Raw genomic sequence first — 17,411 nt, forward strand, 5'->3', positions numbered from 1 at the left:
ATTAGAATATTGGCTGCAGGACAAAGTAGCTAGGCCTATATCTGGCGTTCATTTGATGAATAGTATCTTGTCTGCAACATGTCATCATACTATAATATTAATGGTAAATTTAACATTAGCATTCCAGAACTCTAACCAGCCTCCTTCCCAACTCTCTCTCACTCTCTCTCTCTCACACACACACACACACACACACACACACACACACACACACACACACACACACACACACACACACACACACACACACACACACACACACACACACACACACACACACACACACACACACACACACACACACACACACACACACACACACACACAATCCTTGTGGGGACTCTCATAGAAATGGTTTTTCTACTGTACAGAGCGTATATTCTATTGCTCTACACCTAAACTTAGCCCTCACAGGAGACTGTTTGCATTTTTAGATTTTCAAAAAACTTAATTCTGTGTGATTTATAAGCTTGTTTACCCATGGGGACCTCAATTTAGGTCCCCACCGTGACACAAATCCCCATGAGTCTGTGTGTATTCAGGTTTAAGTCCCCACCGGTATATAAAAACAAACACACACACCACATGAATATCCAAGGGTGGGGTTACATACACACTGCCATGTTTAAACAAGACTGGATTGCCACCTCCTCCTTTTCCCTCCAGCCTGGTCGCTCAGGTTTGTCTTACCTTATTTCGGAAACACGGAAGAACAGAAGTCACAGCAGAAACAGCGTGCAGCTGAAAACTGATTCCCACCAGACAAGTCGCCCCCAGGCCTCTGCCGGTAAGCAGTTTCTCTGTATTTAAGTATTCACTGACACAGGAAAAAGTTAATTGTTATTTGTTTTTATTTTTACAAGTTAAGGAGAGTTCTTTGAGTCTAAAAAAAGAAAATGGTTATAAGAATCCCAGGGGCTCAGAATATCATTTAAAAAATAAACAAAACAGTTGCAATAAACAACTAAGCATTTATATACTTCTTAATGTTACAAAAGTACTTAATTAAAACTTAATTCAAGCAATATCAGATTCAAAATCATGCTGTTGTCCGAGCATAAGTATGAGGACGCAGATATAATCACTGGCCTGCTGGTATTCAGACCACAAACATCATGGGAATGTGATGTTGGTTTAATTTATACAACTGTACAAAAACAACTAGTTAATATTGAATAACTTACATTTTAGTTACAATTTTGCCAAATATTTTGTCCGTTTTTGCACAGCCAATAAGAGAGGGAAAGTCACAGAAGTGTTTTATTCCAAAAACAAGCAGTCACTTGTTTTGTTCATGAATTAATTAATGTCTTTGAATGATTCAATGACACACTCATAAAGACAGACTTGTCGCCATCTACTGGTGTATTGAAATAGACTTGCAGAAAACGTCTGTGAATCCCCATCAATAATGCGCAATCCGCTCAGCCAATCAAATTGTAAAACCAGAACTAAAGGCCCTTTCACACCAAGGAAGATTACCATAAATAAAAGGTTTTAATAATTGTTATCATTTTCCTCAAAGGTGAAGGATATGGTTTGAATCATTTTCAGAACGACAGCCAATCAGAATCCACCTGACTTTAAAGAGTTCAAGCATTTAAAGCGGGAGATCACACAACAACAGTGTACTTTTAATAAACAGAACATTGTGCGTTGATGTGGACGCCAAAATAGTCATGACTCTTAGTTTGAATGGGTTTTGTTGTATAATGTGTTTTTTTGTAAATCGTTTTGTCATACAATGAAATACATTTTCTTTCCCCAGGAATATTCACAAAAAATCTGATATTTGGGACCAGTTATGTTTCCACAGTTTTAACAGACTGAAACCAGAACTGAGGCTCTTGATTATTCGATTTTGACTTGCTTCTCCAGCCTGACACCATGAACATCTCTCTTGAGAACCCCTATGGTGATGTCACCATCCCACGTGCCAAACTGCATAACGCTGATTCCAGCACCATCATCATGAACCCAATGGCCTTGGAGAGCACCTACAACAACCGCAACTCTGCCTTAAACCCCTACAACGGCTTCAAAACCCCAGACGAGAACAACACCTCGCCAGTTTACGGAGAGGCCAGGAACGGCAGCCAGAACCCCCCTCCGGCTTACACGGTGAGGGAAAGCGACGAGCAGGTGGGACGCTGCTACACCTGTTGCTACCGCTGCCGGAGAAGGAAGTGAGACTAGATTTACCCTGTGAAGCAAAGGATTATGGGTTTACAATTTGAAACCACCATTCCACCTCCCAAATTTTGGAAGCCAAATGCTATGCAGTTCTAAAATGACTGGATTTTTGTGCTCCTTTAGCTATTACATAAACCTGGAGATCATACTGCGGTTTGGACAAAACAAGAGCTGACCTTCTGTGACTGCACCGAAACCTATTATATTAAATATTTACATTCGTATTACATCATTGTTTTGTTAAGTTGGCACAGTTAAGTTCAGCTGGATTGCTCCTACTGAACCACATTAAAGCAGCCTTACTTTTGTGTGCCTCAAACAATGGCATGCTTAGATACTCCCCTTCATTTTGGCGTCACCCAATTGTCCCCATACACTTATGTAAAATAAGTTATTCAACTAATGTTGTTGTTGTTAATGGAGTGTTTCTATACATTTATAATGAGGTTAAACAGGTTTTACTGGTGCACACAGAGGTGGGCTCTCTTCACTATATGACACAGGTGACTGAAACTTGAGGAAGAACCCTTGTTCTTTTTCAAAGGGATACACAAAAAGGCACGGTCAACTTTTACTGCGGAATGAGTGTTCTGCCATTCGAGTTTCTATTGAACAAGCTTTTCTGGTTACTGACATACCACTGACATATTGTGTCTAGGATTGCCAAAGAGTGCAACATAAAACCCTTATAGTACTAATATTATATGATTATAAGCAATATTATGGTAGTTAGGGTAGTTTTTTTTTTTGGCCATAAAACTGTGAGCCTGACTATTGTAAATATGATCAAATATGCTAACCAAAATGTTTTGGATGTCTGTATATGTTAGGCACGATGATCAATATATTTTTTATACATAAAATCACCTGTGTCTCTGTAAACAACTGTTTTCAACTCATTTTACTTTACATTTTACTCAACATTTTCTACAAGGTGACTCAGTCAGTCTCTGTGACGACAAATTCTTTCTAGCTGAGTAAAGGCAGTGTTATCAGACAGCAACGGAACCGGTTTGGGACGTAGTGCCCTGAGAGCAAGTTCCTGGAACAAATACACGTGGAGTCCAGATCAGCCAGTTTACAGGAGTAAAGAAACTTTGTTACCTGGTATCTCAAGCACTACAGTATTTCCAGTATATAGGGTTATCATTATCTATTGATATTGACATTAACCGTTAAACTTCAATTAGATTTATTTTCAGCGTAATGCCAGAGGGTTAATAGGGGAGAGAGTCGTAACATTTGAAACGTCAGTTGATGATAGACGACTCAAAGGGAAACTCTAACTGTAAATTTAAACAATTGTCATGCTGGTAAATTGATTACCCATAGACTTTTGCATATTATAAATGTATATTTTATCTTTACTTTCAAACTATTCCCCTTGAAGAAAAACATACTAACTATAGAGTTATTGTGCAAAACAATCATAAATTCATATTGGATCTCATTCTAACAATAGTTTTCTTTTGAAAAAGTGGTGGTTACATTTATAAAGCTTTATCACAACTGTTACTGTAGTAAGTTTTATTTTAGGTCGAAACTATGAGTGTAGTGATTTTTGTAAGGCTTATTGTCACTTAAACCATCACTAACTGTTAACAGGTAAATTGAATGCAAGGTTAGGATAGCTTGTGAATACACTAATGTAAACAAAAAAGAAAATATCTGACTCCAAACACAGTAAGAGGAAAATATAGGACAAATGAATGGAAATAAGTATTATGAATGTTATGGCAATGCAGACTGCCAGTACCGTCGGTAGGGGGAGATAAAAACTCGTAATTGTAATAAATAATATTTTCTTCCCTCTCAAGTGCGAGTTAATATTCTATGAAAAGAAGTCGCAATTTTTATTTTATTTTTGTTCAGTGGCTTACACCCTTTTATACTATGAGCTTAAAATAGATAGGCTTGTTATATTGTGTTTTGATACTAGCCTACCTTCTAAATGCTGTTTACTTGAGAGGGTATAGAGTAGACAAACAGCACTATTGCTATTATTTAAACTTAGCTTGAAATAGTTTTTACGGGTTTAAAATATCGATATTCATTCATTTAGCTTAGCTGAGTTCACAATTCAGCTAGATTCACAAACTCATTTTTTGTTGTTGTTGTCGTTTTCAGTGTTGTATGATGTAAGGCTGTATGTATTATATTAATTTATATATGTTAGCTATATTGTGCAAAATCATCACGATACTGCATCTAATTCAAAATGAATCTTTTGTTAAATATTTTGGCATTTTTGTTGACACTACAGTTTTACAAAGGAGCAGGTATTTTGGGCTGAAAATAAGGTTATGATTTTTGTAAAGCTAATAGACGTTAGTTGTTAATATGGCTCCTGGAAATGAGGGTAAATTGAAAGCAGCTGCTAGGATAGCATGGGGATACACCAATGTAAACAAAAAGGACATGCCTGACTTCACACCCTGTCTAGGACGAATTGTGCTTGATTCTTAAGAGATTCATATTGGTTTAGTCACTATAATATACTTCAAATTCATCCTTCAGAAACCTTATTTTAGCCTACAGTACCGACAGAAGGAAAGTTGAACAGAGTTTCCTATGCTGTGGTGCACTGGTACAATTAATGAGTTCTAATTAGTGAAGCATAGTGTGACTGATAAATTTACTGGCATCTTCTGGTCAAGCTAACGTTACACAGAAAAACGCATCGCCGGTGTCGTGCATTTAATCTAAACCGATTTTAATACGTATTTTTTATTGACCTAATTATTATACAACGCTATGATAAGCTATGAATGGTAAATTGATAGAACGTATTTTTTGTGGTTTATATTACGGTGTCCTGTATAGAAAGATGTTACCCAGCTGACACAAACATTTTCTCCTGGTCCCGTTCACGCTGATCATCGACAGCTGCAGTGACGTCAACGCCCCTCTTCGACTGGTTGGCTGAGGAGCTGTCAATCAAGAACTAGTGGACCAATGAAGACGCTTAAACCCGCCCTGATTTACATGAAACTCTCACCACACAGTAGTCTATTCAGTGTTCGATAAGTATATTTTTTTCTGAGGGTCCTGCGGGTGACATTATTTTTTAAAAGTACAAATATCAATCTTACTATTAATATTAAGTAATAAAACAGCGCATCTTAAACGAGAATTAAATCATTTTAAATTAAGAATAGCATGTCACAATGCTTGATGCTGTTCCTGATTCAGCACTTTCAAAGCATCTCTGACATTTTAATCCATATTCCGCTGAGATTTTGTTCATTATTAATCAGGCTTACATAATGATAAACGACTTTCCTCAAAAACCTCGGGCAAATTTATCCTTCTTATATTCCCGCATGTATAAATATACAAACTGTCCTGAGAAGCTTACTGTACTAATCCACCACAAACGGTGTATATTAACATTCCACTTACTGTTTTATCTTTAAAAGTTATGAAAGATGCCAAATACTATACATAGTAAATAAATTTGGGGTCATGAATTTCCCTGGTCAAGAAGCTGCAAACCCTATGGAAAAAGCTAATGTAGGCAAAACATTACAATGATGTTATCACATGATAATACCAAATATCACAATTTTATACAACATTTCAAATAACCTTCAAAATTTATTAATGACATGTTTCTTGCGCTCTGAAGTAGTTTGAAATTAATGTCTATGTTACATGAATTGAATTAACAAGACTTTTCTCCAAAACAAGTGTTGCCCAGTGCACAGAAAAGCCCAGTGTTTTCAACACATTCAAAGTAAAATTTCCAGAGTCCTTCCCCTAATCTTCATTCGTGGTGGTCCAGATTAGGGGGTCCGGAGGGCCTTTTTTCATTTGCTCAGGGTGTAGAACTTGTCTGTTGAACTTGCCGGGTGCTGGTTAATAAAAGAAAGGTCCAAGAATGAAAAATATAAGCCATAATAAATCACAAGAACTTGATTCATATAAAAAACAAAAAAAAAACAAAAAAAAAAGTATTAGTAAAAATATATCTTGTGTTTTGGCACTAATCAAGTTGAGACAGCATAATACTTAACATTTATCTCCCAACTAACTGCTAGACCAACAAGCAAAGGCATAATTCAATGCCAGAGAACAACGGCCTGTCGCCTGTCTTTTCCAAAATTCGCTCTTAGTGAATAAATGGGGTCAAGATTTTACTGTAAATATGGCTTGCACCTTCGTGAAGAGTAAAAGTTGGACGGAGAGAACGGTTTTAAAGATAAGCATTGTTAAATATGAAGGTAGCAAATAGTGATGGCCTCTCATGTATTCCCAATGCTTGCAGCTAGCTGTGGAAGTCCTGAACTCTTCAAACCCTTCACACAGGTTGACTCAAGCCAAAGGCAATATGGGCTAACACAAAAACAAAACAACCGTTTTACTTAAAATAGAAAAATAATTTAGAGCCAAAAAAATTCAGGATGGCATTTCATGGTAAACAAATACTTTAAAACGTGATGGTCTAAGCTTTGCTTATTTTACAACATCAACAAAAAAATACCCCTACATACCCTAAAAAAACAACTGTGAGAACCCAATGGCAATAATGCAACAGTGGTGGTTGATTGAGTACATATGAACGCACATGTATCTCAGTTTAAACAGAGTACATCTCTGCAAATGTGAGTGTATTAGTTTTTGAGACCCTGAATGCATTTGCACGCAGATTAGCGTGTCCAACATCAGATCCCGTTCCCCTCTCGTAGGCGTTACATTGTCCCAAGAGGTTCTCCAAAACGGATCTTCTGGCCTGCTTTCAAATTGAAGGTAAAACCCTGTGGAGCTTCGAATAACAGTACAATAGTGGAGCCCAAGTTGAATTCGCCCAGGTGTTCTCCTTTTCTCATGCTGACACCTTCTTGGTTGTTATTTGTAACATAGCTGAAGTCATTGTAAGTTCCTTTGCTGTATCGAGGGTTGTTGGTGCGGAGCTCCTAAAGAGAAAAAAAAAAAAAAAACTATATTACAACCAAATGGTTTGCCTTTTAAAAATCCAACTATATTCCAAATCTGGTACTTATAACAGATGGGGAACCTCTCTATTTTATTACAAATAAAATCCAAATCCATTAGATTTAAGGAAAACATGCACTTAAAGAAACAAATAAAATCCAAATCCATTAGATTTAGGGAAAACATGCACTTAAAGAAACAAATAAAATCCAAATCCATTAGATTTAGGGAAAACGCACTTTAAGAAATGTGGTATTATGAAATAAGCAGGGTCACGATTCTGAGGTCGCATCCTGTTACTGAAACAGGTGTCACTACCATCTACTTTCAAACACTCATCTCACCCATTAACCCACATTGTTACACAAGTCCACTACTGTCTAGTGGTCTGATTGTGGCCCATTAGGAATGAGGCCAAATCAACTCTTAGCGGTGTAGCTCAATATTCTGCTAATGCTGAGAAAATCTCATACACCAACAAGAGTGATTCTGCGACAATTCAGAAATTAAACGATATAGGCCCCAATATACTTCAATCAAAAGAACTGGGCCCTCACTTGTCAACAGAGCATTGAAAATGTTCTATATTTTGTCCTACGAATGAAATTTAGAATGTGTAAGTCCAAAAAAATCTCTATTATTAAATGCACACATGCGGTTCTCACACACACCAGTAAGTAGTCATTTTAAACAAAGCGAAGCATACCCCATTTGACAATGAGTGCAAACATATATGGTCAACACGTGCACTAGAAAGTTTCATCGTTGCTCAGCATCTGCGCAATTTCTTCCTAGAAGTTATGCTGATAAAAATGTCTTTGCACATTTAACCTAGAGTTAATATTAGTGATAGAAGAGGTATCTCTTAACCCACGAACGCATGTACTCGTCAACTCGGGCGTCTGTTGATGTTGTCTCCAGTAGTTTGTTGTTGTAGTTCCGTCTCTTTTTCGTCAATGGACTGGCACATTGTTGCTACTTTGTGGACCAACTAATTATTGCAAAAAAATTCAAGGCACATGTGCAAGTTAAGCGTTCACAAATGCAAAGTTAGACAAATCAGGATGTGCACACAATGCACACTTACTATGCTGATTACTAAATTTACATTACGCGCACTGTACACAAACAAGCATTTGCATAAAAACTGAAATTACATCTTTTGAAGAACGTTCATGCTACACTTTTTCCATTAAACCGTAATCTCTAGCTTCCTCTAACTGTCGTACATGTGTTCATAAGAGAGAGGCGCTCCAGCAGATGACACAGGCCTTCAATTGACCTTATGCACGGTTACTTCCTGGTTGTAGATAAGCCAGCTCAGTCATTTCCAGTCAAGTGTACTGTGCCGTAAGAGGAGCGCCCTTTGCTCGGTTTCTCTACATAATCCATTCACAATTAGGATAAAACTTTTGTTTGTCTAAGATGACCAAACGTCCACGTATTCCGTTTCAGGAATGACAAAATGTGAATGTTAAATTTACGCGAGGGAATCTGTTAAATCATGCCGCGAGTCATTGCTATGATTGACAGTGCCAACGGAATGAATCATCTGATGAGCCGATGTCAAAATAAAGCTGTGCATTAAGTGATTCAGACTAAATTCAGAATAACAAAACTACAGGTCTGTGTTGGATAAAACCTAAACCATGCAGCCTAGTTATTAAATTAAATCTAAACGTTTCAAAATATTGAATGCATTATGTTATACCAACTTATTTAATTTGTATTTGACTATATAGGTATTTAAATAATTCAGCATTATAGGCTGTGACTTTGTGACTTCCTCCACTTGCTATACTTTATACTTCATTGCGACAAAGTTCTAAATTTGTTAAAATATTTATTTTATAATAAATCAAAAGACGTGAAAAACTAAGTTGAAATGGCAGCTGCAGCCAACGATTGATCCTATACTGCCATCTTCTGGTTATAATGGTAATTTCATTTTCATCTTAAAAAGTCTTTCGCAGAGACACATTTTTAGCATATGAATATTTAGCATATTTAGCACATGAAACTGTATGTTAATTCCGCAATCATTTACGGTGTTGCAATTATTATTTTTTTCTCAGTTTATGATAAGAATGAGGCAGGAGATGTTTCTGTGAGAGTCTATCTACAGTGGGTACGGAAAGTATTCAGAACCCCTTAAATTTTCCACTCTTTGTTATATTGCAGCCATTTGCTAAAATCATTTAAGTTCATTTTTTTTCCTCAATGTACACACAGCACCCCATATTGACAGAAAAACACAATTGTTGACATTTTTGCAGATTTATTAAAAAAGAAAAACTGAAATATCACATGGTCCTAAGTATTCAGACCCTTTGCTGTGACACTAATACATTTAACTCAGGTGCTGTCCATTTCTTCAGATCATCCTTGAGATTGTTCTACACCTTCATTTGAGTCCAGCTGTGTTTGATTATACTGACTGGACTTGATTAGGAAAGCCACACACCTGTCTATATAAGACCTTACAGCTCACAGTGCATGTCAGAGCAAATGAGAATCATGAGGTCAAAGGAACTGCCTGAAGAGCTCAGAGACAGAATTGTGGCAAGGTAACCTGGCCAAGGTTACAAAAAAATGTCTGCTGTACTTAAGGTTCCTAAGAGCACAGTGGCCTCCGTAATCCTTAAATGGATGACGTTTGGGACGACCAGAACCCTTCTTAGAGCTGGCCGTCCGGCCAAACTGAGCTATCGGGGGAGAAGAGCCTTGGTGAGAGAGGTAAAGAAGAACCCAAAGATCACTGTGGCTGAGCTCCAGAGATGCAGTCGGGAGATGGGAGAAAGTTGTAGAAAGTCAACCATCACTGCAGCCCTCCACCAGTCGGGGCTTTATGGCAGAGTGGCCCGACGGAAGCCTCTCCTCAGTGCAAGACACAAAAAAACACCTGAAGGACTCCAAGATGGTGAGAAATAAGATTCTCTGGTCTGATGAGACCAAGATAAAACTTTTGGCCTTAATTCTAAGCGGTATGTGTGGAGAAAACCAGGCACTGCTCATCACCTGTCCAATACAGTCCCAACAGTGAAGCATGGTGGTGGCAGCATCATGCTGTGGGGGTGTTTTTCAGCTGCAGGGACAGGACGACTGGTTGCAATCGAGGGAAAGATGAATGCGGCCAAGTACAGGGATATCCTGGACGAAAACCTTCTACAGAGTGCTCAGGACCTCAGACTGGGCCGAAGGTTTACCTTCCAACAAGACAATGACCCTAAGCACACAGCTAAAATAACGAAGGAGTGGCTTCACAACAACTCCGTGACTGTTCTTGAATAGCCCAGCCAGAGCCCTGACTTATACCCAATTGAGCATCTCTGGAGAGACCTAAAAATGGCTGTCCACCAACGTTTACCATCCAACCTGACAGAACTGGAGAGGATCTGCAAGGAGGAATGGCAGAGGATCCCTAAATCCAGGTGTGAAAAACTTGTTGCATCTTTCCCAAAAAGACTCATGGCTGTATTAGATCAAAAGGGTGCTTCTACTAAATACTGAGCAAAGGGTCTGAATACTTAGGACCATGTGATATTTCAGTTTTTCTTTAATAAATTTGTAAAAATGTCAACAATTCTGTGTTTTTCTGTCAATATGGGGTGCTGTGTGTACATTAAGGAGAAAAAAAAAAAAAAGAACTTAAATGATTTTAGCAAATGGCTGCAATATAACAAAGAGTGAAAAATTTAAGGGGGTCTGAATACTTTCCATACCCACTGCATATGTAGCACATATAAAATGAGCTTCACCGGAAGATTACGAGCTGGCTTATCTTTATCTGGAAGTTCTAAATAGCGCTCCGTGCATATGGTCAATTGGACGATTGAATATCAACAGCCACTCAGCGCCATTATAAAGCTGGGAAGAGCCAGGACATTTTTAAGATAACTCAGATTATATTTGTCTGAAAGAATAGTCATATACACTTAGGATGGCTTGAGGGTGAGTAAATCATGAGGTAATTTTCTTTTTTTGGGGTGAACTATCCCTTTAATTTTCAGTTAGTTTTAATATAAATATAAAATATGTATATTTTAGTTCAGCTTTTTAATAGTGACTATGGTCAGCGCTGTTAAAGCCTGTCCGAGAAGCTTGATTTAAAGAATTGCTGCTACAGCTTTTAAAGCAGTGCATTTCAATACTGCTGGACAAATCACCTTCTGTGATTAATGTTCCTGTTTTTATGTAGGATCCGGGTTTATTTGTGAAATGTTATTGAGAGATTAAAGTATAGTCTGTTGCTGATTTTTTTTTTTTGGTGCTACTTGTCTCTGGGAGCCCTTCAGACCCAACAGACTGCTTTAAAAATAGTTGCACAACCACAATATTTCTAATCAAACAGCTATGAACTTTTGAACGAGGAGAATCACCCTGTGAGTCAAAGCGCTTGGGACACACTGAAATGCCTTTAGGATATGAATAAGTGGTTTTGCTGCAATGTGTATTGGAGCTTTTCATAGATCGTATTCTACTGTAGAATATCACAGTTATTTAGGTCACGCAAAGAGCAAAGACTGAATATGCAGATTTGAATATTAAACTTTCAGTCTGTCTCCCAAAGTTACTGTATTGTATGTCATCAGAAGACTTAGAATATGTTTTTGTCATATGCAATAAGAGATGCTTGGACATTAGTCTAAATATTTTATGTTCTACAAAAGAAAGATGGTCATGCAGATTCAGGGGTTAAAGCAGGGCTGGGGGGTTGCGGGGGGTGGACACATACACAGGGTTATTTAGCGAGCAAACAAATTGTTATTTACATTACAAACCTAGTGAGATGACGCAGTTTTCCCAGATGAATGTAAACTCAGCGCATATGCAGAGGAAGAGTTTAGCCCCTTTCAGACATACAGTCTTTACTGGTAAATTAAAATCCTTTTCAAAACTACCGGTAGATTTGTTCTGGCAATCATATAGTTCTTATGGAGATGACGTTATTATTTTGAGCTGTTTACAAAGCTCTGCTGCTTTTTAAATAGCTTTTCTATGTAAATATGGCGCTACAGAGACATCTTTGACCATTGCGCCTCGCAGCTTTTTCCAATGTGTCGCGCGCTCGAGACGCAGCCGCTTCTTTTCCATTCCTCTGCTATTATGCAGTTTATAGGAGCAAAATCTTCTGATGGCTAGTAATGTTAGTTTGGTTTAGAGTGAAAGCTGTGTGTGTTCCTCTCATACCATTGGTAGGCGAACTCATGAATTCGAACGTGATATCAACAAGTTTTTTTTTTTTTTTTTAAATGTAGGACTCTTTTTTTTTTTCCGCTGCCAAACCCCACACGCCGGAGATACTTTTTTGTATACCTTTTAATTCCTTTGTTTAACAGTTCTATCGGATTATTAGACAGAATTCTATCCGTATTATACAGAACTGTTAATGACGACAGCGAACAAGGGCTTGACAAGAGGGAGAATGTGAGTACTGAGTGCTCAGGCGCTGCCGTTCTCAGCGCCGTTAAAATAAAAGTCCGGCCTCGAACACATCGGCCAAACAGAAAAACTTATCGGCCAATGCCGATATTTAAAAAAAAGCCAAATATTGTCCGATATATCGTCCTTGGCGATATATCGGTCAACCACTAGCTTTAATTATAAAAATTGTGAAATATTCTCCATATTCTCCAATACCATATGAACCTTAACAGCCTGATGTATCAAATAGGGGTGGTGATGGCGCAGTGGATAAGACACATGCCTTTGGTGTGAGAGACCCGGGTTCGAATCCACTGTGAGACACCAATGTGTCCCTGAGCAAGACACTTAACCCCTAGTTGCTCCAGAGGCGTGCAACCTCTGACATATATAGCAATTGTAAGTCGCTTTGGATAAAAGCGTCAGCTAAATGAATAAATGTAAATGTAAATATGATACTCAACATAAAAAATGCACAAATGCCCCCCCCCCATCTTTTTCTAAAGGTTTAATAAACTGCTCCATTTCAAAACATGTTATTTTTCTGACTATTATTTCATATGTCAGGTTTTAAAGGGTTATTATTAGGGGGAGCTACTCCTTTAAACACTCATTCTTCTGCAGAAGCTAAAAAAGAATAATATTTGTATTTTAGTGCAGGGCAAAAAGTTCTAACCTTGTCAAAATAGATGCGTATAGATCCCACATTTGTTGCTCCTACAGCTGTGAGTGAAAAGAAACCGTGCGACCACTCCCCGCTCAAGACCACCCGCTCATTATGGCAGAAAAGTTCCTTGATCCAACGCGCAACTCCTGGGTTCACTGACATCAGAGAACCTATAATAAACATACACATCAGACCACACTCTGTGGTTCAGCTCCATAACTAACTGATAGTAACCAAACTGATAGTATCGCTCTACTCAGTCGTCATTAGATTAGAAAAGACACTTATAACTTAAGCATATAAGACCTAAAGTCACTGTTGATTAATCTTTTAATAACAAATCACATTTTCAGAAAGCAAAGAGAAATAGAAAGAGAACATATAATGCCGCTGACCTGGGAAGTGGCGTCTGTGTGCCACCCTCCAGTCTGTAGGCGAGTGGAAGCAGTGGTAGTCACCTGGAGCCAGATAAACTACACAGTGAAACAACTCATTCCCCTCTTTAGTGACCAGGGCATCCTGGTATGTACCAGGGTCATCCTCATCTGAACATGACGGGAAAAAGACGAGAAAAAAAAAAAAGTGATTATTTTCAATAATTGGTAGGAAAACCTATATGCAACATACTAGACAGTTTTTTTTTGTCCTCACATGGCCTATAAGCTTAGCATGATTTACCCAAGTAGGACATATTCCTTGATGGTCATATTGGTCAGACAAGATTTTAGGTTTAGGCATAGGTCTTTCAACATTCATATCAGTCTATAATTTCCCTTTGATTTTATCGTTCAAAAGTTTTGGTTTTAATTAACACTTTTATTCTGCAAGGATACATTAAATTGATCAAAAGTGACAGTAAAGACATTTATAATGTTACAGAATATTTTAGATTTCAAACAAATGCTGTTCTTTTAAACTTTTTATCAAAGTATCATGAAAAACTCCTGAAATCCTTAAAATGCATCAACATATCGGTTTTCATCACTGACAATATAAAGAAATGTTTCTTGTGTGCACCAAATCAGCATATTAGAATGATTTCTGAAGGATCATGTGACACTGAAGACTGCTTGAAATTTCAGATTTTCTAAATAACTTTTTAAAAATATTAAAATGGAAGTATTACAGTTTTAAATTGTAATAATATTTCACTATACTCTTGATCAAATAAATGCAGCCTTGGTAAAAATAAGAGACTTATTTTAAAAAAATCTTGGAGACAAATCTAAATTTCTATATCTAAAATATAAAGTCAAACATACAGTGATCCAAAAATATACAATACGGACTGTGAAGAAACAAAACAACTCAAAATGTAAACCAAAATATTGCATATGCTATTTTACTAATTTGAAAATAAATATGAAAATGCCTTATAAAGAAAATGAACTGGCTAATGTAATTAGCACCGCCTTGCCACTGTTGTGACAATCAGTACGTGTTTTCTGCTGACTGTGCAGTGTGCATGCAAATTGATCAGAGTGAGTGATACTCTACTTCCTGAAATTGTGATTCTTTACCAAGTCGAAAAAACCTTGCATTAAAATTAAATTGTGATGTTCTAGTATCAAAGGATTTCAATCCAGGAACATTGCCCTACTTGGTCAAATGACAATTTTAGTGAGACTTACTTCTGTTAGCAGATAAATTCTCGGTCCAGTTGCGTGGCCCGAGGAACGTTTCCAGTGAGTAGGTCACTCCCTTCACCTGCTCGACCTCACAGTTCTTCACACGGCCAAAATGAAGGATCTTGCCATCAGCTGGACTGATCTATAGAGCAAATGAACAGTCATAGTAAACTAAACAAGTCTGCAAGTATCTGTCGACATTGTTTATTTGGTATTTTTTCTGTATATTGTATTAAAAACCAACAAAGTAGCTGGAATACGCAAAATTATCAAAATCAAATAAATATTTCAGACACCATAATGAATATTTTGAGCAAATACATAAAAATATTCTAAATCATCTCCAAAATTTATAGCATTTAGTCCATCTATTGGCTCTACTGAATGAAAATTATATGTACAAGTTTGCATGTGCACCCGTTCTCCTGGGTTTGCATATGAATGAAAGTGAATGGGACAAAAAATCTATTCCATCTACAAAAAATGCCTCTACAGTTACAAACCCAGACTTACCACGCAGTGCGAGTCGCACACTGGCCGGACCTGAGGTTTGAGTTTTCGCCTAAAAAACTCGCCCAGGTTTCTGTAGTGCTGTAGATCTTCTATAGCCGCTTCCTTCATGTTGACTCCAAACGTCCATATATACAATCTGAAGATAGGTTTCCGTAACCAAGTTGGCAGGTCCACCTGGTTCAAGCGACCCCAGGCTCTGGAGAGAAGCCTTGTGGGTATGGACTTGTAGATTGTAACCTAAAACCCAAGAGACAGAGTTTGGAGACGCCATGCTCAAAAATCTTATATACAAAAGCAAACATTTGCAGAAAGACAAGTAAACACTTAAATGATCTTCCACCTGCAAACAAATGTAAGCAATTGCCACTTTATATATCATCTGCATAAAAATAAGTGAGTTTAGGTTTCAGCCAAAATGGTTTTGGAGGGTAGAAAACATTGACCTAACAGATACATGACACCGTGAGCAGCATATACAGTACTCTGACCCAATTTCCCGATTATATTCATGTTCAGTTTTTAAATGAAAACCAAACTAAATTTTGGTTTCTGAAAAAAAAAAAAAAACTTTTGGTGCATTACTAATAAAAATATATGTGTGTGTCAAACGCTTTTTGTCTGGTTATACTAATTTATATTAATATTACATATGCAATTCACACACAATGACTTGAACCTTTTCTGAATATTTTAATTGGAACTGATTTCAAATTTATTCTGAGATTTTTTGGGGGCATAAAGTAAAAAAATAAAGTAATATAATGGATTAAAAAAGCATTAAATTCATCATTAAAAACTCTTTACAAGAAACCCTTGAGTACCTAATTAAGTGGCCTAATTAAGTTTTCTATTATTTATATAAAATAAGCTGTTTTGATAACATTTTACATACATATATATACACACACATATACATATACATATATATATATATATATATATATATATAAAAATCTCATGTCAGTCATGCAGGGGTGAAAAAACGTTAGAGGAAATAAAAGACAGGATCCTTGCAAACCCTGTTGACTGTTGATGTAAAATTTCATGTGGTGTGACTCGCCATAAATTTAATGATACTTAGGAATTAAAAATTCATGATATTTGTAAAAAAAAAAAAAAAGGATGTGTACACATTGTTAATGCAGGTGAGCATCTAAAGCTGTATTGAGTCCAGCACCTGCATATGGCCTTATGTCACCCGCTGTGCACCATGTGCTCCAGTGTTTGTATTCCTAGAGTGTTTAGATCAGTGTAGCTCACTGATCGTTATTGATCTGGGCAAAAGGAATGATCCTAGATCAGTGTTAATGATAGTAAGGAGGCTGATGCATGACAGGAGCTGGCCTGAGTGTTCAGTGTAAGTGGATTACTGTAGTTAGCTTCAATCCCAGCTGACAGACAGGAGGCTAAATGTGGACACTCTCAAGAGTCTTACGGGGTTGGTGGGTTGTTGATAATAGTTATGGGCTTAACAAGCCGGAAGTGTAAGGTATCCGACCCAGAAAATACTCTTTAAGAACCAAAAGTGTGTCATATGTTCTCTTTTTTTTTAAACGGCAAATAAATATTTTGCCAAGCTTGATACATTTATACTAAGCTAAAAAAAACGGTCAATTAATTACTTTATAAAATACAAATTTAAAATTCAGAGTTCACATCCTAGAATTTTAAAAAGTCAGCCCAATTTGATGATTATCTGTGTACTATTATTTATTATTAGTTATAATAATGTATTATTATTTTTGAATAAACTCCAGTTGTTAGTGGTAATGGTTTTGTTTGCTTTATTTGTTTTATGTTGGTTTGGCAATGGGCAATAGTTGAGATGAGTTCTATGTTTATTTGTCAGGTGCTGTGAGGATTATTAAATAACTATAACAAAATAACTCCTTTCATTAACAAAGTACAATAACATTACTGAATGCTGAATAAGGTAAAAGTATTAAAGATATATGAAATATATAAATATACTCACATATATACTCTTAGTATACTTATTACTTATATAATTACTTATTAAATTAGAATTACTTATTACTTACTATAGGGAT

The 17,411-nt window shown here is 36.9% G+C and overlaps 2 protein-coding genes across 16 annotated transcripts in view; one reads left to right on the plus strand and one right to left on the minus strand.

The window, feature by feature from the left end:
• Positions 1-693: 693 nt before the first annotated feature.
• LOC306869789 (uncharacterized protein) lies at positions 694-4,007 on the plus strand. 4 transcript variants are annotated; one of them, XM_079416693.1, is made up of 2 exons: positions 694-787; positions 1,769-4,007. In XM_079416693.1, the coding sequence occupies exon 2, from the start codon at positions 1,888-1,890 to the stop codon at positions 2,188-2,190; it is 303 nt and encodes a 100-aa protein (XP_079272819.1). In that variant the 5' UTR covers positions 694-787; positions 1,769-1,887; the 3' UTR covers positions 2,191-4,007. The 4 variants fall into 4 exon arrangements, with proteins under 4 accessions (XP_079272819.1, XP_079272821.1, XP_079272820.1 ...); XM_079416695.1 differs by having other exon boundaries at positions 713-787; positions 1,817-3,837; XM_079416694.1 differs by having other exon boundaries at positions 714-787; positions 1,803-3,837.
• A 1,467-nt stretch (positions 4,008-5,474) lies between these two features.
• The window catches only part of pisd (phosphatidylserine decarboxylase), a 40,288-nt gene continuing 28,351 nt past the window's right edge, over positions 5,475-17,411 (minus strand). For 7 of the 12 annotated variants that reach the window (XM_079417888.1, XM_079417889.1, XM_079417891.1 and 4 more), the window contains 5 exons: positions 15,361-15,597; positions 14,851-14,989; positions 13,615-13,764; positions 13,229-13,389; positions 5,742-7,109 (listed from right to left, as the gene is read on the minus strand). In XM_079417888.1, the coding sequence (XP_079274014.1) occupies positions 6,885-7,109; positions 13,229-13,389; positions 13,615-13,764; positions 14,851-14,989; positions 15,361-15,597 (912 nt within the window). In that variant the 3' untranslated portion in view covers positions 5,742-6,884. Of the gene's footprint in view, positions 7,110-13,228; positions 13,390-13,614; positions 13,765-14,850; positions 14,990-15,360; positions 15,598-17,411 lie in introns of all 12 variants that reach the window. The other 5 variants (XM_079417884.1, XM_079417880.1, XM_079417885.1 and 2 more) reach the window with 2 other exon arrangements.

Source organism: Barbus barbus, assembly GCF_936440315.1.
Source record: "Barbus barbus genome assembly, chromosome: 5".
Lineage (NCBI taxonomy): Eukaryota > Metazoa > Chordata > Actinopteri > Cypriniformes > Cyprinidae > Barbus > Barbus barbus.